This window comes from Vicia villosa, unplaced genomic scaffold (assembly GCF_029867415.1).
Source record: "Vicia villosa cultivar HV-30 ecotype Madison, WI unplaced genomic scaffold, Vvil1.0 ctg.000680F_1_1, whole genome shotgun sequence".
NCBI classification, from domain to species: domain Eukaryota; kingdom Viridiplantae; phylum Streptophyta; class Magnoliopsida; order Fabales; family Fabaceae; genus Vicia; species Vicia villosa.
Genome location: NW_026705304.1, coordinates 237,200 through 260,241, shown reverse-complemented (window position 1 = coordinate 260,241; position 23,042 = coordinate 237,200). Strand labels below are relative to the sequence as shown.

The window sequence follows — 23,042 nt, the reverse complement described above, 5'->3', positions numbered from 1 at the left end:
CGTTTTGGTGGAGGGATATGTTATCGGTGGATAAAGAGTACAAAGACAAGGTGTTCTCCAATAATTGTAAGTTTAGTGTAGGAGATGGTTATCATATTTCTTTTTGGCATGCTTGTTGGTTAAAGGATATTATTTTAAAAGATGTTTTTCCAGTGGCTTTTTCTTTATCGGACATGAAATATGTTTCTATTGCTTGTATGGGAGGATGGGTGAACAATGAGTGGAAGTGGGGAGACTTGGGGATTTGTATGTATGGCGAAGAGGAGGAGGGATCGGAAGTGCAACAGCTGCACTTTCTGCTCAGCACTGTGCGGCTGCAGCAGAGTCAGAATCGGGGCAGCGATTCTGTGTCTTGGATCAGTGGGGAGGAGGGCGTGTTTTCGGTGCGGAGCTGCTACTTGATGTATGACAAATTCCACATCCCGGCCGGTCCTTGTGTGGAGTTTTCGGAAGTTTTTTCTCTCATTTGGAAAGCTTTGGTTCCATATAAAATTAAATGTTTTGGTTGGAGATGCTTCTTGAATAGATTGCCAACTATGGAGCAATTGGAGGTTAGAGGTTTGTCTTTTCCCAATCTTTCCTTATGCATTTTTTGTGAGAATGAGAATGAATCCTTGCATCATATTCTTCTTTATTGTCGGGCCTCCAAGCTTGTGTGGAGGGATATTGCCGTCTGGATTGGGTTTGATTATCATGAGGAGGTTTCTATCCCTGGAAGCTTTTTGAGATGGTTGGTTTTTTGTAAATCCAAGGGGATGAAGAAAGGAAGGGAAGGCATGGTGTGGTTGGCTATATGTTGGTCTATTTGGTTAGTTAGGAACTGTTTTATTTTTAGAGGGGAGAATTGGAATATTTTAGATATAGTTTGGAGCATAAGATTTTAGTTTGGCGTTGGTCTTATATCGGGAATATTAACCGTACCAAATACAACTTCTATGAGTTCAACAAAAATCCTTTGTTGTATTTATCTTAATTGTATTTGGAGTTTAATCTTCTCCGATTCGGGCTTTTTGGTAGCCTTTTGTAATGATTGTAAGAACTTTTGGTTCTTATCATTTTAATATATCCCTTGATTATTAAAAAAAAAAAAATATTCAACATACTTTTAATCTTTCAACTACTTTATACGTATTATATTTACTATAACAAGGTGATCATACTAGCTTATTGTAAACAAAAAAAAGATTTAATTCTCGAGGTAGACTTAGGGGTGAAGATTAAAGTTCTGAGAGTAAATATTTTTCAATGTTTCATATTGGAATTCCTAAGCAATTTTTATTCTGAGTTAAATCTAACAAAATTTTGTTCTACTTTTAAACTAGCTCCTGCAAATTAACGGTGGGACAGCGTTGGATATCAAGATTAAAAAAAAAAGATTTTAAAGTCTAGGTTCACTGCTCTAGTGTAATTAGTATTAGTAATATAGATATATATTTTATGATTAAAATATATTTTTATTCTGCATACTTTTAATTAAAGATACTATTTATATTTATGCAATTTTTTTGAACGGAAATTGTTTTTACAAATATTAATTTTTTTTATAACTTTATTTAATTTATAATTTTGTAAAATCTGTAGAAATTTAATATTTTTTATTTGAACATATAAATCTTTTATGCATAATTTCAACAGTTTTATTAATTTAGGAAAAATAATAATTTTATTAATTCTTTTTGAATTTTCCCTTAATTGTCAAAAATAATATTTATATATAAAACATAATATAAAAGTATAAATTCTTGCTACATAGATGTCTAGTCAACACCTTAAATTAAGTTTACATGAATTGTACAAATTCTTATAATAATTAATACATACCTTATTCTGTTTTATATACTATTATTTTTAGAATGGATAGTTTTATCAATATTTTAATATTTTATATTTTCCAGCTTTTGCATTCCTAGTTTCTCATTCACAATATAAAGAGTTACATTCATTATAACCACCATGTAATTTCTAATCAAAAGAGAGAACATTCATATTATTCACAAAAGTATTCATATAATCACCAAGTAATTTCATTTCAAAGAATGAGTAACAGTGATGGAAGTGTAGCTTATGACCAAGAATTGGCTTACCTCCTCAGAGACAACATCAATGTGAGTATTATTCAATTGCAATGGATGGAGGCAAGTGTCTTCACGAGTCATATGGCTATCATCGTTAACGGGAGCAGTACGGATGACTTTAAAGTTGAATGAGGTTTACGACAAGGGGATCCTATCTCTCCCTTGTTATTTGTCTTAGTTATGGAAGGGCTTACAAGACTTATGGAGAGAGCTGTGGAAATCGGTAATTTTACGGGCTTCCAATTCGGAGAAAATAATCAAGTCGACATCCTGCACTTTGCGGATGATACGATAATATTTGGTAATGGAGATATTCAGAATCTGTGGAGTATGAAGGTTGTTTTTCGGGGGTTTGAGCTTATGTCGGGTCTTAAAGTAAACTTTTTTAAGAGTAACATTTTTTGTATCAATTTGAGTGATAGAATTCTCCATATGTCGTTGTCTTTTTTGACGTGTGGTGTAGGTGTGCTGCCTTTCAAATTTTTGGGGATTATGGTAGGAGATAACCCAAGGAAGCTAGCAATGTGGAAAGAAGTCATAAAGGATGTTAGGAGAAAACTCGACAAATGGCGAGGGAGGTTTTTATCCATAGGAGGGATAGTGGTGTTAATTAATTCTGTGTTGAATGCAGTCACTCTCTATTAGCTATCCTTTTACCGTGCTCCTAAAAAGGTCTTGAAGGAGATTTCTAGAATTCAGCGAGGTTTCTTGTGGGGGGGGAGTGGAAGGAGGTAGGCGTGTTAACTGGGTTAGATGGCGAAACGTGTGTAAATCAAAAAAAGAAGGAGGTTTGGGAATAAAAGACGTAGGTTGTATGAATGTCGCATTGTTAATGAAGTGGAAGAGGCGTATTCTAACGGAGGAAAATGCAATTTGGTCGAGTTTGCTAAAGCACAAATACATTCATCAGGAGGCTAAAATGCTTGTCAATGATAAGTGCGGAATCACAAATCGTGACTCAATTTGGTGGCGTGATCTTATGCTGATAAACGATAGTGATGGTTCTAAAGGACTGTCAGTTTCTGATTTTATTTCTTGCAGGGTCCATAATGGAGAATCCACTTCTTTTTGGTTCAGCAAGTGGGTGGGGGATCAAAATATTTTAGAAGCATTTCCGGAGCTCTATGCTAAAGCGAGGTCCCCTATGATGACTGTCGCGGCTGCAGGTTTTAGGGAGGGGCCGATGTGGATTTGGGACGTTGGAGGTTGGCTGCTTGAGCCAGACGATGACGACAATGAGCTTCTTGCGCTGCTTCTTGATCAGTTGCAGGATTTTACTCCGGCTAGCCATGGCAGAGATGAGTTCGTATGGGCCAAAGAAGAAAGTGCCGATTTTTCAGTAAAAGCTTGTGGAGTTGAGATCAGAAGGTACGACACTGCTTTGGGGCTGTAACCAGGTACTCTAAAAAGTATGAATTTTATGTGGGATCTGAAAGTCCCTTCAAAAGTATCCATTTTTGCTTGGAGATTCATTCTGGATAGGTTACTTGAAGGATAGAAAAACACTTAGAAAGGGGGGGTTTGAATAAGTGTAGCTTTAAAAACTTGGCAGATAAAAATAAATTGCACAGTTATTTTTATCCTGGTTCGTTGTTAACTAAACTACTCCAGTCCACCCCCGCAGAGATGATTTACCTCAACTGAGGATTTAATCCACTAATCGCACGGATTACAATGGTTCTCCACTTAGTCAGCAACTAAGTCTTCCAGAGTCTTCTGATCACACACTGATCACTCCAGGAACAACTGCTTAGATACCCTCTAAGACTTTCTAGAGTATTCTGATCCACACGATCACTCTAGTTACAACCTGCTTAGATAACCTCTAAGACTTCCTAGAGTATTCTGATCCACACGATCACTCTAGTTCCTTACAACTTAATGTAATCAATTCTAAGAGTATTACAATTGCTTCTTAAAAGCTATAATCACAAACTGTGATATTTCTCTTAACGTTTAAGCTTAATCTCACTAATATATTACAACAGCAATGTAGTGAGCTTTGATGAAGATGAAGATTCTGAGCTTTGAATAGAACAGAGTTTCAGCAAGTTAATATGAGTTGTTTTGTTCAGAATCGTTAACCTTGCTTCTCATCAGAACTTCATATTTATAGGCGTTGGAGAAGATGACCGTTGAGTGCATTTAATGCTTTGCGTGTTCCGTACAACATCGCATTTAATGTTATACGCTTTTGTCAACTACCTCGAGCCTTGTTCACGCTGTGTCTACTGACGTTGCCTATAATAGCTTTTAACGTTCCTTTTGTCAGTCAGCGTAGCTTGCCACTTGTACTTCCTTCTGATCTGATGTTTGTGAATACAACGTTTGAATATCATCAGAGTCAAACAGCTTGGTGCAAAGCATCTTCTGATCTTCTGACCTTGAAGTGCTTCTGAGCGTGATACCATCAGAACTTCAGTGCTTCTGATCTCATGTTCTTCTGATGCTTCCATAGACCCATGTTCTGATTCTGCTTCGACCATCTTCTGATGTCTTGCCAGACCATGTTCTGATGTTGCATGCTGAACCCTTGAGACACAGCTTCTGAGCGCTGAATTATGCATACTCTTTATATATTTCCTGAAAAGGAAATTGCATTGGATTAGAGTACCATATTATCTTAAGCAAAATTCATATTATTGTTATCATCAAAACTAAGATAATTGATCAGAACAAATCTTGTTCTAACAATCTCCCCCTTTTTGATGATGACAAAAACATATATAAATGATATGAATTTGCGATCAGAAAGAGCAGACGGCAAAAGACAAATTACACAGCTATAGCATAAGCATATGAATATGTCTCCCCCTGAGATTAACAATCTCCCCCTGAGATAAATAATATCCCCCTGAAATAAATACTCGAAGAACTTTAATAAAAGACTTCCCTGATTATTTCGGTAGAGACGATCACATAAGCTTCTGTCTTCATAGAATTCATAGCTTCTGACTTCTGCTTCCATTGGACAGCTTCAGAACTAGAATTTCTTTAGATCCCTAGAACACTCACAGCTTCTGATTCCTGCTTCCATCTAGGACAGCTTCAGAACTTGAATTTCTTTGATCTTCAGAACATTCACAGCTTCTGATTTCTGCTTCCATTTAGGACAGCTTCAGAACTTGAATTTCTTTGATCTTCAGAACATTCACAGCTTCTGATTTCTGCTTCCATTTAGGACAGCTTCAGAACTTGAGTTTTCTGGATCTTTTAGAACATTCACAGCTTCTGATTTCTGCTTCCCTCGGATAGCTTCAGAGCTTTGAATTTCTACCAACATCACTTCATGCTAGATTTGTATCAGAACATTGCTGAATGTACCAGAGCATCATCAGAGCATCTCTACATCCTGAAATGTTACAGAACAAAAACTAAACGACAAAAATCAGCATGAACGAGTCAGAACATAAAATGTATATTAGAACACATGATATGTATCAGAGCCATATAGGCTAAAATAATGTATCAGAGCAAATAGAATTTTGTCAGAGCAAATAGACAAATATGGATCAAATTCTATTATCAGTGCTTCTGATTCATTCTTCTTTCTTGCTTCTGATTTCTGAAGCTTGACAGCACTTAGCTTGACAGCACTTAGCTTGCTTCAGTTTCCATGAGCTTATTCTTTTTACAGAATAACACTTCTTATGGTTTTGCTTCTTGTGTTTGCTTTGAAGATTCTCTTCACTTCTTTATACCTGCAAAACACTTAAACCATATAGAACTTGCAGTTCTTGTTAGTAAAAGCAACTGATTAAATCAAATCATTTATCACATATTTCTCCCCCTTTTTGTCATGTCATCAAAAAACAGAAAAGATTCAGAGACAAACAAAACGAAACACACGGAGGAAGAAGATGATTTCATTGAAGTTCAAACAGCAGGTACAGAAGTACATGAAGATAAGTAAGATCAGATGCACAAAAACAGATGCAACGAAAAAGAAACAACACAGACTCAATCTAATATGGCCCTAGCCTTGACAAGATCTTGGCCAGCATCTCTTGAACCTCATTGTTGTGTCCATCTTGCCTCACCATGAAAGCTCTATACTCAGCATTGAGTGAGCTTTGCTCATCCTGTCTCTTCTGAATTTCTTCCAGAGTCCTTGCAAGACGAGAAGATTCATCAGAAGAAGCTTCACCGCTTTCAACCACAGGAATAGCAACTTGATCTGTAGCTTCCATGGATAGATCATTTGCAGGGATTTCCTCAACAGGATCTGATTCAGCAACATGATCTTCAGCATCTGCTTCTTGCATAGAAGCATCTCCATATTCTGCAGCAGGAATTTCCGAGTCTCCATTCTCAAGTGCCTGAAGAATGGCAGCTAGATTCCTGGGAGCAGAAGGACCTTCAATTTCTGGTGGGTTAACAACTTCTGGAATGACCAAGCTTGGGTCTTTCTCAGAAGGGTTTTCCCTCAGATAGTCAAAGAGAGTCTTGAAGTCTCCGAGCAGAACAGGATAATCAGGAATAAAGATAACAATATCCCTGCATGGATTTGCTTCCATTTCAACAGCCAGTCTTAATTGTTCCATCTCATCCAAGAAGGGCTTCTCTTCCAACAGATGTCTTCCTTTGAGACTAGCAAACCAGAAGTCTTCATAATTCCTCAGAATTCCACGAGGTCGTGGGGCAGCAGCCACACAGGCTTCCTGAAGTTCTAAAAACAGAGCATCTGATTCTCTGCGAAAGATCCTCCAGAAGTTCCGCATAGCAACATCATTCAATCCAGAACTTTCAGCAATTCTGAGAGTATCAAAGATACTTCTGAGATTCCTCTTTATTTTTTCAAAAACTACACCAATAGGGTATACAGGGCGGAATTTTATTTGGGTTTTTGAAAAGGCAGGGTTGGAAGTAAAGTACGGATGAGGTTCTCTATCCAACCTATAAGAAGATTCTGCTTCAGTATCAGAATCTAACACTACCACTTCAGCTTCAGGACGAGGCTTGGGAGTGTAGTTGCAATCACGGAGCAGCTGCTCATGTGATGCAGGGGTTGGAAGAGGAGAATCACAAAGATTGTTTTGAGAGGTGGAGGGAGTATGTTCAAAGGTGGCATTGGGAGAAGGTTGAGATGGAAAGAGAGTTTGAAGGGGTGGTATATCCAGAACAGGATTGATGGTAGGTGGAGAGGAGGGAATGGTTATAGGAGAAGATGGAGGTGTAAGAACATGGACAAAAACAGGTGATTCTGATGTGGCTATTTCTGGTTCAGGTGTAGGGACAACCTCTATTGGTGCAACTTCTGAACGAACAGCAGGAACAGAATCAGGTTCAGAAATGCATATACCTTTGGAACCTCTCAGAAAAGCTTTGGCCACATCCTCAGTCTTCTTCTGCTTCTTACTTTTCGGCTCTTCAATAATCTTTGCTTTGCCGCTAGAGATTTCTTTCCTTCTGACATATGCCAGAACTTCTGGTTGATTCTCAGCCTCTTGAGAGACATTTTCTTCATCAGACTCTTGAAGAATCATCTTCCTTTTTCTTGTTTTCTTCTTCTCAACAGCTTCTTTCCCTTTCTTCTCAAACTCATCAGAGACAAACTTAGCAACCTTTGTAATGACCTCTTTAGAAACATCTTGTTTCTTAGAGACAGTAGAAGGATAATCATGCTTTCTTTTAGTCCTTTCTTCCTTCTTCTTATTTATTTTCATTGGAGCACCCTTCTCTTGATTTTTGAGATATTTATTTTCTTCTTGTGATAACAGATACCTAGTTTTGACTACAGGTACCTCACAGTTGAAGAAAGTTTCAAATTCAGCAAGAACAGGTGCTCTTCTGATTCTTGTATCAGCAAGAGGTTGGGGAGTCTTACTGATAGCCTTAATTACTTTCATCTTCTTCAAAGTAAATGCATTTAGACAAGCCCCAGATGTGACAGCAAAGTCTTTCACAATACCTTCAGATTCCAAGCTTTCAACAATCTTTGAATGCACCAAAAGATTTGAAATAATCCTTCCAAAAGGAATGATTGTTCCACCTTTTTCTCTGAAAGCGTTTCTGGAATCCTTTACTGCTTTCCACAAATGGTTGAAGATGATGTAGATCGCATCAACCTTCTTCTTAGTGGCAATGCAATAAAGAATATACCTTTGCTCATTATTGATGAAATCCGCGGCATGTGTTCCTTTCCTATGGTAGAAGCACCCAAGAAGGATCTTTGTCCAGATTTTGTAGACATCTCTCAAATCCTTGACGCTTTTTGTTTTCTTGACATTTGGATAGAGAGTGGATAGAACATCTCCCAAATCTGCCCTTTGATCAAACTCAAAAGCCCCTTCAGGGTTTTTCAGATCAAACATCACTCTTAGGATGTTTTCAGTAATAACAACAAACTTTCCATGGACGAAAGAAAGTATAGATTTTGGAGCAACCACAGCATGTGCCCAGAATTCCTTGACAAGATCCGGATAAACTGGGCCAACGAACTCTGCAAACAACGAGGTTCATCCTTGAAAGATGATGTCTTCTTTAAGATGAAATGCATGTTCTTCAAGGTTGTCAAAATCAACAATAAGTTCACATAGAACTTCTAATTTGTCCTTGGGAATAGAGCATGCAACAACAGGAGTAAGTTGCAACATTTCTTCTTGGAGATGGTGAGGAACAAATGTATCAACATTTTGGGATGAGAAGGCAGCCATGGATGCAGAATGAACAAAAGACGAACAAGAAGAGAAAACTGGGTTTTCGATTAGGGTTTTAGAAAAAACGGCTAAGAACTTTTCAAACGAGAGAATGCAAGAATAAAGAGAGACAAGGGAGCGAAAAAGATATATGATATGATTTGAAATGAATATAAAGAGACGAATAGAGAAAAAAGAATAAATAAACAAAATGAATAGTTTCAGAATCAAAAGAAATCATTTTCATTAAATGACGAGTGACGTGAGGAGAGAGATCGTGGTAAAAGAAATGATTTAGAGCAGTTACCTAGGTCGGCGTCTTTTCAACTGCACGCTTCGTACTGACCGTAGAGACACGTGTTCATCATCAGATAATGGATGACAGGTGTGAAATATTCAATAGGCTTTACGCCTTCTGATTCCGATCACTGCTTCTGAATTGATCAAGTTTCTCTTCTGGAAACACTCCTTCTGAAGTGTGCTGATATAAATTTGAATGATCTTCTGATCCATTACTTCTGATATACACAGCTTCTGGAGATTCACTTCTTTGTTCTACAGCTTCTGATTAGACAAAACTGTATCTGCAGAAATTCTTAAGCTGCTTTGTTTCATCAGAAACAAGTTTATCATCAAACCAGATATTTATTGATTCGTCCACAATCAATGTTTCAATATTGTATATTCAGAACTTGGAAGACAGTCCTTCTTCCCTTCAAGTGTTGAGACCAACTTGAGTCCAGGTGACATGACATGTTGACTTTTATCTTCTTTGCTGCCAAGAGAATCTGCAAAAGAAATAGTCTTTTTCTTTGGTACCCACATCTTCTTGGGTCCTTTCTTGTTAGTTCTCCTCAAGTTCTGATTGAACTTAGGTTTAACATTGTAAGCAGAAGGAGGAACAGCATGATAATTCTTAATGTGAGTTTCATGATATTTCCTAGGTTGTGTCACATGCTTTTTGGTGTGTGTTATGTGAAAACTTTGAGCATGTGAAGTGTGCCTAATATCATGGGAGTGGCCATACTTGAACTGATCATACAATGGCTTGTATGTGAATTTCATTTCATCAACAGGTTCAAGTTTGTATGGGGTTTCACCCTCAAAACCAATGCCAACTCTTTTGTTTCCAGACACAGCATATATCATAGAAGCTAGCTGACTTCTGCCAATACTTCTAGATAAGAACTTCCTGAAACTTAAATCATATTCTTTCAGAATATGGTTTAGACTAGGAGTGGATTTTTCTGAATCAGAAGGAGATCCAACATTATTGGATAATTTTAAAAGTTTTTCTTTTAATTCAGAATTCTCCAACTCAAGCTTCTTTGTTTCAAATTCAAATAGCTTTTTCAGCTCTTTGTATTTGAGACTAATCTGAGACTTGAATTCCAGAAGTTCAGTTAGACCGGAAACTAACTCATCTCTAGTAAGTTCAGAAAATACCTCTTCAGAATCTGATTCTGATGTAGATTCTGATCCGTCATCTTCTGTCGCCATCAGCGCACAGTTAGCCTGCTCATCTTCAGAGTCTGAATCATCTTCTGACTCATCCCAGGTTGCCATAAGACCTTTCTTCTTATGAAACTTCTTCTTGGGATTTTCCTTTTGAAGTTTTGGACATTCATTCTTGAAGTGTCCAGGCTCATTGCATTCATAGCACATGACCTTCTTCTTGTCAAATCTTCTGTCATCAGAAGATTCTCCACGTTCAAATTTCTTTGAACTTCTGACGCCTCTGAACTACCTTTGCTTGTTCTTCCAGAGTTGATTTAGCCTTCTGGAGATCAAGGACAGTTCATCTTCTTCTTCAGGTTCTGATTCTTCAGGATCTTCTTCTCTAGCCTGAAAAGCGTTAGTGCATTTCATGATATTGGATTTTAATGCAATAGACTTACCTTTCTTTTGAGGCTCGTTTGCATCCAGTTCAATTTCATGACTCCTCAGGGCACTGATCAGCTCTTCCAAAGAGACTTCATTTAGATTCTTCGCAATCTTAAATGCAGTCACCATAGGACCCCATCTTCTGGGTAAGCTTCTGATGATCTTCTTTACGTGATCAGCCTTGGTGTATCCCTTTTCAAGAACTCTCAATCCAGCAGTAAGAGTTTGAAATCTTGAAAACATCTTTTCAATGTCTTCATCATCCTCCATCTTGAAGGCTTCATACTTCTGGATTAAAGCGAGAGCTTTAGTCTCCTTGACTTGAACATTTCCTTCATGAGTCATTTTCAAGGACTCATATATGTCATAGGCCGTTTCCCTGTTAGATATCTTCTCATACTCAGCATGAGAGATAGCATTCAGCAAAACAGTTCTGCATTTATGATGATTCCTGAAAAGCTTCTTCTGATCATCACTCATTTCTTGCCTTGTCAGCTTTACGCCACTGGCATTTACTGGATGTTTGTAACCATCCATCAGAAGATCCCATAGATCACCATCTAGACCAAGAAAGTAACTTTCCAGTTTATCTTTCCAGTATTCAAAGTTTTCACCATCAAATACCGGCGGTCTAGTATAACCATTGTTACCGTTGTGTTGCTCAGCAGAGCCAGATGTAGATGTAGACTTTGCAGTTTCATCAGCCATCTTTTACTGAAGCGTTTTTCTCTTCCTGAATCTTTTCTAAACACGGTTAAGTGCTTGCACCTTAGAACTGGCGCTCTGATACCAATTGAAGGATATAAAAACACTTAGAAAGGGGGGTTTGAATAAGTGTAGCTTTAAAAACTTGACAGATAAAAATAAATTGCACAGTTATTTTTATCCTGGTTCGTTGTTAACTAAACTACTCCAGTCCACCCCCGCAGAGATGATTTACCTCAACTGAGGATTTAATCCACTAATCGCACGGATTACAATGGTTCTCCACTTAGTCAGCAACTAAGTCTTCCAGAGTCTTCTGATCACACACTGATCACTCCAGGAACAACTGCTTAGATACCCTCTAAGACTTTCTAGAGTATTCTGATCCACACGATCACTCTAGTTACAACCTGCTTAGATAACCTCTAAGACTTCCTAGAGTATTCTGATCCACACGATCACTCTAGTTCCTTACAACTTAATGTAATCAATTCTAAGAGTATTACAATTGCTTCTTAAAAGCTATAATCACAAACTGTGATATTTCTCTTAACGTTTAAGCTTAATCTCACTAATATATTACAACAGCAATGTAGTGAGCTTTGATGAAGATGAAGATTCTGAGCTTTGAATAGAACAGAGTTTCAGCAAGTTAATATGAGTTGTTTTGTTCAGAATCGTTAACCTTGCTTCTCATCAGAACTTCATATTTATAGGCGTTGGAGAAGATGACCGTTGAGTGCATTTAATGCTTTGCGTGTTTCGTACAGCATCGCATTTAATGTTATACGCTTTTGTCAACTACCTCGAGCCTTGTTCACGCTGTGTCTACTGACGTTGCCTATAATAGCTTTTAACGTTCCTTTTGTCAGTCAGCGTGGCTTGCCACTTGTACTTCCTTCTGATCTGATGTTTGTGAATACAACGTTTGAATATCATCAGAGTCAAACAGCTTGGTGCAAAGCATCTTCTGATCTTCTGACCTTGAAGTGCTTCTGAGCGTGATACCATCAGAACTTCAGTGCTTCTGATCTCATGTTCTTCTGATGCTTCCATAGACCCATGTTCTGATTCTGCTTCGACCATCTTCTGATGTCTTGCCAGACCATGTTCTGATGTTGCATGCTGAACCCTTGAGACACAGCTTCTGAGCGCTGAATTATGCATACTCTTTATATATTTCCTGAAAAGGAAATTGCATTGGATTAGAGTACCATATTATCTTAAGCAAAATTCATATTATTGTTATCATCAAAACTAAGATAATTGATCAGAACAAATCTTGTTCTAACATTACTGACTCAGGATCATTTGAAGAGTAGAGGCATTATGTTAGACGAAAGCGATTGTAGTTGTGTGTTCTGTTTTCAAGTTATGGAGACCTCTAGTCATTTGTTTGATGATTGTATGTTCTCCGATAGAATTTGGAGTAAAATAGGACAATGGCTAGGTATTTCTAAAAAGAAGAGAATTGCGAAGTTGAAGAGATTCTCGGAACACTTTGAGAAAATTAAGGCAAAAGACGAAAGATTACCTGTCGGAGTTATTTGGCTTGCGGTTTTGTGGAACTTGTGGGTGGTGAGGAATGCTATATTATTCAAAGTTTTTATTTTTAACTTCGACGAATGTTATAGCTCTATTATCGTTAACTCGTGGAAATGGTTGAGGACAGTTAACGTTTCTTCTTCGGCTTCTAATTACCACTATTGGAACATTTTACCTCTGGCTTGCTTAAAGGGGTAATTTTGTTTGTTTTGTTTCCTTTTTTAATATTACCTCTGGCTTGCTTAAAGGGGTAATTCATAAATTTTCTTATATAATTTTTACTGACTATTTTATTTTGTTTATTATTTTTAGGTTCGAAAAGAAAAACACGCTGCAAAAGAGAAAAAAATACTACACCAAGTTCTTCAACACATCCTCTTTCGTTTGAAGATAAAATGAATAAATCGAAAGGTAAGAATATTTTTTCTCCTATATTCATCAAGGTCAACACAAACAATCATCAAGCTGAAAATGCTTCATATCCTCTTGAAATTGAGGACATGGCAAAAAAAAAACTAAATATTGAAATCGAGGCTAAGGATGAAAACAATCTTGAAATTATGAGTGAATTACTTCTCCCTAGTGTCTTTGTACCGAGGAATAAGAGAAACTATAAAAAAAAGGGTGATGCATCAAACATATATTTAATATTAATATTGCTACATAATTTTCTTACATAATTTTGACTGAATTTTTATATTGTTTATTATTTTTATGTTCGAAAAGGAAAACACGATGAAAAAGAGAAAAATAATGGTCCAAGTTCTCAAAGCTTTTCAATATTTCTTCCTATCATTGAAGACAAAGTGAATAATTCAGAATCTAAAAACATTTCTTGTCATCTAGTCCTCAAAGTTAAAGGAAATAACCCAAATGATGAGAATGTTTTTAGTATTCTTGAGTACGAGGACAAGGTGAGAAATTCAAAATCTGAAAATAGATCTTGTCCTTAAAATTCTAAGGACAAAGAGAACAGTTCGAAAACGGAAAATTATGCTTGTCCTCAAGAATTGGAGGATACAGAATTTTTTTGGGAAATGGGAGATATTTCAGTAGATACATTGCTAAATCCACAAGAACTTCAAGTTAAATCTTTGTTAAGTATTTTAGGAGTACAACCCACCGTTCATGTCAATCAAGGAGTGTTGGAAGATAATTTGAAAGTCTGTGATGATAATCATTTCACATTAGCGGAGGGCAACAAAAATAATGAAGTCTGGCCTGAGATTTTCGAAGATTTTTCTGAGTATGATGATCTCATAGCAAGCTTCCTTAAATAAATTTTAATTTTTTTTAACTTAAAACTGTAAAATAATTATGATTAGCCATTAAAGGTTGATATGTTGTTATTCGTATTAACCTTTTACATTGTGGTTTTGTTAATCCTTTTTAAATTGTCCTACATACTTTTGAGAGAATGAATTATTTAATAACTGAAATGATTATAGCCTCCCAAAAGAGATACACCTCAACAAATTAATTCATCAAATAAAATACATATCTATTACCCAAAATCAAAATAATTTACTTTTAAATAAATTGATTAATTTAAAAAATATATATAAACAAATGGAAAAAAAGATAAATGAAAAGAAAAGGAATGAAACATATGTTTGAATTGTTTTGGTGTATAAAAATTTAATTTTTAATTTAATAATAATATACAAATTATTACTAAATAATAACATATGTATTATAATTTTAATTTAAGCATATATTCATTTTATTATCATAGTATTATTCAAATATAAAAAACCACAAATTTGAAAGAAATATTTGGTATTGAGTTTCATTAATTATTTCATTATATTTTAGGAGTTTCTAATGTTTATATCATTTAAGAAAAATTTCCTAGGGTATCTCCATTATTAATACTTTCCAAGGGTTAAGTCAGTCATAAGTTGGATTCCTACACAACTTTTGTGGACAATTTTTTTAAAAAATAAAATAAAAGGTTGAATATTTAAAAAGAAAATAGGAGACAAAAATAAAAAGGGGACTATATCAAAATTCTCTCAATGAAAAAAGAACTTAAGAAAGACAAATCTAACAAATTTTTGACAAAATATATTCGCAAATTAAAGGTAGCGAGTTAAATTAAATTAAATTTGTAACAGTGAGACCTAAATTAACAAGAGAGTCTGTATAACTATTCTCTTATCTATAAATGTTAGAGACAACAAAAGACATTTGTAAAGTGATATTAACATAGTTAATTCATCTTATGCAAATTCGCCAAGGAGCTTTAAAAGGAGGCTTGAAGGCTTTTACCAATGCAACAGAGTCGGTTTCCAACCAAATACTGTGTCAACCCTTATCATTAGGAAACGTTATTGCTCACATAATATCTAAGAGTTCAACAATGAGAGAGTTAGAGACATCCAACAAAATTTAAAAAATCTCCAAGAAAACAACCATTGTGATCTCTAAAGATACCACCACAAGTAGAGAGCTCCAAATTATTTTAAGACGCGTCAACACAATTGATTTTAACCCAACTACGAAGATGCGACTGCCAAATCATCTCAAAAACCTCATGGGCTTTGGGAGGCCGAATGCTTGACTTTGAAAGATTTCAGCACAACAAAATCTTGAATGTTTACATGTGAAGAAACCTTTACATCATTTCCAGCTAAGGAACATTAAGCCAAAATGAAGGTGATAGACTAAGAAACAAGAAATAACCTTTCTTTAATTCCAATACTATTTCTAGCTATCCATACGACATTGAAAAGATGAATAATGGAAAAATTAATGACCAAACTACATTGAGCGGGTCAGACTTTGTTGTAGATATTTCAGACATCATCACAACTGAGAATGCATGTGTGAATGTTCAAAATAGAGGCCAACCAACACAAGAGTTTGGAAACATAATGACAAATAAGAAAATAAATGAGCAAATTCTTCAAAGCGGTTACAAATGTTGTATTTGGAAGGGAAATAAAAGCTTTTTTCTTTTTAAATGCTCGTTAATTAGAATCTTGTCTAATAAAAACCTCCAAAACATAAAGGATTTTGAATGAGCAAGGACTTTTGATCACTCGGATAAGAATGTTTATATATCAGCTTGTACGGTATATCAAAGGGCATGTGACAATTACGAATCCTGACTTTTAAGGAGTCTAGAATAGAAGGATTGATATCCCAAAAACTCCGATTTTGACCAAGAATAAAATTACTAACAAGAAGATATTCAACTAAACTGGTGTCACCCATCTCTAGACACAAAAGGGTGCCACACCAAGAGTTGAACCAAAATCTAATTGAATTACCATTATCGAGAATCCAAGAGGAGTTATCGCTACTTTTATTCTATTTAATTTCAAAGAATGAGTAACAATGAAGCGAATGTTGGTTACGGGCGAGAATTGGTTTACCTCCTTAGAGACAACATCAATGTCAGTGTTAGTCCATATAATTTCTTTTAATTAATTACTCTATTATACATACATCAAAGTTTTTATGACTAATTCTATTTGTCTATCTTGTTACATGAAACCGAATAAAGTACAAGATTTTAGATCTAGGTGTTGTGATATGATTAGAACAAATGCGAAAATTACACTGATTGAGGTAGTTATTCTTATATCAAATAATTATTTCCATATACATGTCACATTGGTACTGCGTAAAAAAGTTGAATAAAAAAGATAAAATAAAAAATGGGGATGAAATAATAATATATTTTTGTTCTATACCCAATAGGCATAGTTGAAAATCATTTCATTTTTTGTCCAATAATTTTTTAAAGTTTAACTATTTAATTATTTCAAAATTATTTATGAATACAATTGAGTTATCAAAAATATTTTGTTTTTGTTTTATTATTGTAAATGATGATGATGTTTGATAGGAATCGACTGGACACGCAAAGCGATTGACAACAACAGTGATGGACAAGAAAATCATTTCTTTTTCATAACGAATAGATTTCCTCATTAAATATTTCTCTTGTATGAATAATATGTTGTCCAATATTAAACATTGGAAAGTACAATGTCGAAAAAGGAATTCAAGAATATGCGATACGGTAAAAACTATTATTTTCTTTCTGTACTTGTTGTCTTTTAATTGAAGTTTCTTCATTTTTGTTCTTAGATTTGAATATTTTTATTATACAGTTATCTTAAAAATATTACATAATTAAAAATTAAAACTTAATCTCACGATGGGTGGAGCGAAGCAATCACGAGGGCGTCCCAAGACGGTGCTCCCGTCGTCGTTGATCTCAGAGTCTCCGGTTGTTATACCGGCGGCTTCACTCCCGTTGTCGTCGAAATCAGCGTCTACGGTTGATACACCGGCGGTTTCACCGACTACGGACATTGAAGAAGGTGAATTTGTTGCAAAGAGCAAAGGTACTGAGAATGTCAAGAAGAGTATCAAAGAGGATTCAAAAGGCGAAGTCCTAAAAAGTGAGAAATCGGAGCAAGAGCCACGGCGGCTATGGGTGGATGTCATCAGTGATAACCGGAATCCAGCAAAAGGAAGACCTATGGCATATGTTGCACCTACGGTAATCAATGGTGAAATTGAAGTGGAAATCTGCGAAGATGATGTTGCCTCGGAACTGATTTTCTGGGAAAATGCCCTAATTCTCTATGTGTTAGGGGAAGATATGAGTATGCACGCAATTAAGAATTTTATGCAAAAGACATGGAACTTCATTCAGCTTCCAGATTTATTCTATCATGACGAGGGATATTTCATTCTTCGATTCAAGAACAGTGACGACATGGATGCAGTTCTGATGAAGGGACCCTACTCTATTCGAGGTAAACCTGTATTGATCAAGGAATGGAATCCAGAATTTAATCTGAAGAAGGACCTTCTTCGCATCATTCCGATATGGGTGAAGCTGCCAAAGTTACCTTTGCAACTTTGGGGAGCAAGTAGTCTGAACAAGATTGGTAGTGCGATTGGTTCTCCCCTGGTTACGGATGAGTGTACCACGCATAAGCTCAGGGTATCCTACGCCCGCATTCTGGTTGAGGTGGATATCACCAAGAAACTCCCTGATGAAATCTTCATAAAGGACAACTATGGAGTTAGAAGGAAGCAAGAGATTGAGTACGAATGGAGGCCTAAATTTTGTGATAGATGTCAGCAAATGGGGCACCAGTGTGGAGAGCAACTGAAAGCTAAAGTATGGAAGCCAAGGCAACAAAAACAAGAGGAACCTAACCCTGTTTCAGAGGAAGCAAAGACAGAACAGGCAGAGATACACACAACTCCAAGCCAAATGAAGAAGGTTAATGAAGCAGATGAGCCACCTTGGACAAAAGCAAGCAGAGGTGGGAGAGATAAAGGTAAAAGTATTTCATTTACTGAACCTTTACACAAAGTAGACTGTATGAATGGCTTTGATGCGCTAGGGATTTTGACTAATCACCTAGTAGCAGTTGATAGAGGCCCATGTTAATTTCGTGGAATATTAGGGGGCTCAATAAAATTGGAAAAATCAAGGAGATTAGCTCCCATCTCCAAAATTTCCAGGCTGAGATTGTTATACTTGTTGAGACTAGGGTAAAGAAGGACAAAGCTAGTGCAATAAGGGATAAGCTGAAACTAAAAGGGGAGTATATGGATAATTATGCTCACCACGCCAATGGACGGATCTGGATTCATTGGGATAGTAATAAAGTGGATCATAAGATGGTTAGTAGTTCTAGTCAATACATCCATTGTGGGGTGTATGACAAGAGGGGTGGCTTAAAGTTCTGGCTCACAGCCATTTATGCTCTTAATCAGTTGGAGTATAGGAAAGGTTTATGGTTGAAGATGATTGAGTTGCATAGAAATTTCAAGGGTCCCTGGTGTGCTGTTGGAGACTACAACAACGTGGCCACATCTCATGACAGAATTGGGGGTAATATGATTGTAGAAACTGAGTATGAAGACTATAATAACATGTTGGGTGCCACTGATCTCTGTGAGATGGATAGTAAAGGGGAGTTTTTTACATGGTCCAACAAGCAGAGTGCGAATCCTATTTTTTCTAGGATTGACAGATTGATTGCTAATGCTGCTTGGTTTCAAAATCACAGTGATTTGAGTCTGGATGTTCTCTCACCTCACATTTCTGATCATGCCATGCTCTATCTCAATCAACCAAATAGCCCCAGGCAGATAAGAAGAAACTTTAGGTTCAACAATAGTTGGACTGATATTGAAGGTTATCAGGAGACAGTTAGAAATTGCTGGAATAAACCCATGGCTGGCAGACCTATGGAGAGACTGTGGAGAAAATTACAGAGATTGCAACATGTCCTAAGGAAGCTTAGCAAACCTGTTTCTGACATTCAAGGGAAGATAGCTGCAGCCAGAAACAACCTTAATCAGGCCTATGCTGACCTCAATGCAAACCAGAGGAAAGGACAATATATGGATGCAATCAAAAAGTGTACTGATGATCTTGTTAAGTGGAATGACATGGAGGAGAAAAGTATGCAACAGAGAACAAAACTGAACTGGATAAAAATGGGAGATGATAATTCTGCTTACTTCCATGCCTATCTTAAAACCAGAGGTAATGCTAAACACATCCAATTCCTACAGACAGTTGATGGGAATATGCTGACTGAGCAAGACCAGATTGAGGAGGAATTCTTACAGCTTTATAAGGGTCTTATGGGCAGAGCTGAGAACAGCCTCACTCATATAGATATTGAGGCCATGCGAGGAGGGAAACAAATTACCTCTGATCAGAGCAACATGTTGATAGGACAGGTCACCATAGCTGAAATTGAAGAGGCCCTCAAGGGCATAGGGGATCAAAAATCCCCAGGTATTGATGGGTATGGGTCAAAATTCTTTAAATCTTGATGGGCTACTGTTAAACTTGATGTTGTGGCTGCAGTCAGAGAATTTTTCACTCATGGAGAAATACTTATGGACTTCAATAGAACGATAGTGACACTGATTCCTAAGCACACTGAAGCTAAGCAGGCCAGGGATTATAGACCTATAGCTGGATGCTCTACTATATACAAGATTATCTCCAAAATTATGACTAAAAGGTTGGGTCAGGTTTTGCCAAGTATTATAGATGTGAATCAATCTGCTTTCATACCTGGGCAGGTGATTCACAATCACATCATGCTAGCTTTTGAGCTCCTAAGAGGATATAACAGAAAGGGAGGGACCCCTAGATGCATGCTCCAGTTGGATCTACAGAAGGCCTATGATATGGTAGACTGGTTTGCTATGGAACAGATTCTACAAGAAATAGGTATGCCAATCATCTTTATTAATTGGATTAAGGTTGTTGTGTCCACTGTTACCTATGAATTCAATATTAATGGGAGAGTAACTCAGAGTATGCAGGCTAGAAGGGGGCTAAGGCAAGGGGATCCTATCTCCCCCTTGCTCTTTGTCATAATGATGGAATATTCTAACAAAATTCTGGTTAAAATGCATAGGGAGTCTGATTTTAAGTTCCATGCTAAATGTAAGAAAATAGGCCTTACAAACTTAACCTTTGCTGATGATATACTGCTCTTTTGTCGTGGAGATGTTGCTTCTGTACAGAAGATGATAAGTATTGTGAAGAAATTCTCAGACTCTACAGGGCTTATTATCAATCCAAGAAAATGCAAAGTATTTTGTGGAGGGGTTGATAGAGATACTCAGACCATGATTAGTAGGATCACTGAGTTTGATGTAGGACAATTGCCAATGAAATATCTTGGCATACCTATTACTAGTAGCAGACTCAACATCCATCATTACCTACCCTTGATAGATAAGATTACTCAAAGGATGAAACACTGGACATCTAAGCTTTTAAGCTATGCTGGTAGGATCCTCCTGATTAAAAGTATCATCCTGCCTATCACCCAATATTGGATGCAGTGTCTGCCTCTCCCTCAATTCGTCATTGACAAGATTGACACCATGTGCAAGACTTTTGTTTGGACTGGAAATACTGCGACCAGTAGAAAAAGCCCAGTTGCATGGACCACCATGTGCAAACCTAAGAGACAGGGAGGGCAAGGTATTGTCAACCTGACTTTATGGAACATGATCACTTTACTTAAATGCTTATGGAATCTGTGTTGCAAAGCTGATAATATGTTGGTTAAGTGGATTCACATGGTTTATTTGAAAGGCCAAGAGGTTATGAATGCTCACATTATTCAGAGTTGCTCGTGGACTATCAAGAGAATCTTGGAGCTGCGTAACCAAATACAGAATTTTCAGGTTTTATGGGATAGCATGGTAGCTCATAAGAAGTTCAAAATGAGTGCTGTTTATGAGGTGCTAACTGGCAGGGATCAGCTTGTGGAGTGGAGAGGTCTTTTCTGTAGAAATGCTGCTAGACCTAGAGCCATGTTCACAACATGGCTAGTGTGCCATAGCAGATTGGCTACAAGGGACAGGCTGAAGAAGTTCAACATGATTAGAGACAGTAAGTGTGTTTTCTGTCAGATTGAGGAGGAGAGCAATGCTCATCTGTTTTTTGCGTGTAAGTACACTAATACGATCTGGAAACACATTCTTGATTGGATTCAAGTGCAGCATACCCCTCTGCCCTGGGTTGAAGAGCTAAATTGGATTAAGAATGTTGTTGGCAAAAAGGGATGGAGAGCGAGTATGTTGAAATTGGCTTTTACAGAGACGGTATACGGTATATGGAGTAGGAGGAATAATATGGTTTTTGGGAACATTACTCATACAGATACAGTAAAAGAAATCATTGATTGTATAGTATATAGAGGTTGGTATCATAGGAAGCTTAGGCATCATGTTTCGATTTTGATGTTATAGTCTGTTTTGGTCTTTTGTAGGTTGGATCTTTGGATCACCATTTGTACATAACAGTTTTTTGATAGTAATATATTCCTATTTGCTTCAAAAAAAAATATTACATAATTGTTTATGAATACAATACTAATTATTTAATTTTTTAAATTTTGTTTTTTAAAATACTATATTCATGACGTTATCACTGGTGGTATAAAATTATGATCAGTTACGGAGGTTGTGGATCGCTTACTTCCTGGATGATATGCTAATTGTTGGAATCAAGGAAAGGAAATAGAAATATTGTGAATTAAATTATAATTTGTACTTGTTTTTGTTGTATTATTTATAAATTATATTTTAAACATTTTTAGCTATAATTTTATGTATAAGATGTAAATTTTACTTCTAATAATTGTTAGGACGATGAGGTTGATGGTGAAGATAATAAGGTTGAAATCCAGGCAGAGGATGAAAACAATCCTAAAGTTATGAGTGGTGATTTACTTCTTTCTAATGCCTATGTAACTAGAAAGAAGAGAAAATATAAAAAGAGGAAGATGCATCAAACTTAAATTTAATATTAAGGTTATTACAATTTTTTACATGATTTTAATCTATTATTAATCATTGTTTACCATTTTTTAGGTTCAAAAAGAAAATCACACTGGAAAAGAGAAAGATATTGCTCCAGTTCTATAAACTCTTCAAAATTTTCTCCTAAGATTGAAGATAAAGTGAACAATTTGAAAGTTGAAAATATTTGTTGTTCTCTAGTCATCAAGGTCAAAGGAAATAATCCTCAAACTGAAAATATTTTTGTCCTCGGCAAATCGAGGACAAGGCAAAAAATTTGGAATAAAAAATTAAATTTTGTCCTCTAATTGTTTGAACAAGATTGAGAATCTATGTTCAGAATCTAGTTTTGATGATAACAAACATATATTTTGTGAGTAACAATTTTTTTACTAATGATTTCATTAAGTGTGCAGATATTATGCTATATATAAGCCTTATACGATGGCATCAAACTCAGACAAGCACAATATCAGAAAGAGTATCACACAAGCTTCAAGAAATCAAACAGAAGTATCAAATATATGAAAATCAGAAGTTTTGATAAAGTAACGCAGTGACATACAAAAAGCTACAACAACAAAGTCACACACAGACAAGAAAAGAAAATACAACCTCAACCTACAAAGTGAAAAAGTTTAGAATCAAAAGAAAAACCGTTACAAACATCATCATTAGCAAAATGATTGCAACAAATTAATGGAACAACTCCCAAGGTTGATTGAAGAAGAAACCCACATGCAGCGCGTTGGAAAGATAACCTTACCCAGTGAAACACGCTACCAATGCCAAATATAAGATTCGCTTTGGTAATTGTTATTTTCCTGATGCAGTCTACACAAAGCATTAACTGCATGTCCAAACATGATTC

General features: G+C 36.2%; 1 protein-coding gene and 1 long non-coding RNA gene across 2 annotated transcripts; both read left to right on the top strand.

Annotated features, from left to right (window-relative positions):
• The first annotated feature begins 12,742 nt into the window (after positions 1-12,742).
• Positions 12,743-14,415, top strand: LOC131630426 (uncharacterized). The gene is made up of 3 exons (XR_009292328.1): positions 12,743-13,041; positions 13,160-13,258; positions 13,574-14,415. It is a non-coding gene; the product is annotated as an uncharacterized LOC131630426 (long non-coding RNA).
• Positions 14,416-17,018: 2,603 nt separating this feature from the next.
• Positions 17,019-22,297, top strand: LOC131630409 (uncharacterized). Its single transcript, XM_058901188.1, has 6 exons — positions 17,019-18,245; positions 18,347-19,637; positions 19,710-21,569; positions 21,640-21,662; positions 22,018-22,119; positions 22,244-22,297. Exons 1-6 carry the CDS (start codon positions 17,019-17,021, stop codon positions 22,295-22,297), a joined length of 4,557 nt encoding a protein of 1,518 aa, XP_058757171.1.
• The last annotated feature ends 745 nt before the right edge of the window (positions 22,298-23,042 follow it).

What these genes read in the sequence shown, in the direction of transcription:
- LOC131630409 (XM_058901188.1), top strand. Translation starts at nt 17,019, where the DNA reads ATGGGTGGAGCGAAGCAATCACGAGGGCGTCCCAAGACGGTGCTCCCG. An exon ending in GGATTTTGACTAATCACCTA is followed by an intron (nt 18,246 to 18,346) that starts GTAGCAGTTGAT and finishes CAAAATTTCCAG; the next exon opens with GCTGAGATTGTTATACTTGT. An exon ending in TACTTCTTTCTAATGCCTAT is followed by an intron (nt 22,120 to 22,243) that starts GTAACTAGAAAG and finishes ACCATTTTTTAG; the next exon opens with GTTCAAAAAGAAAATCACAC.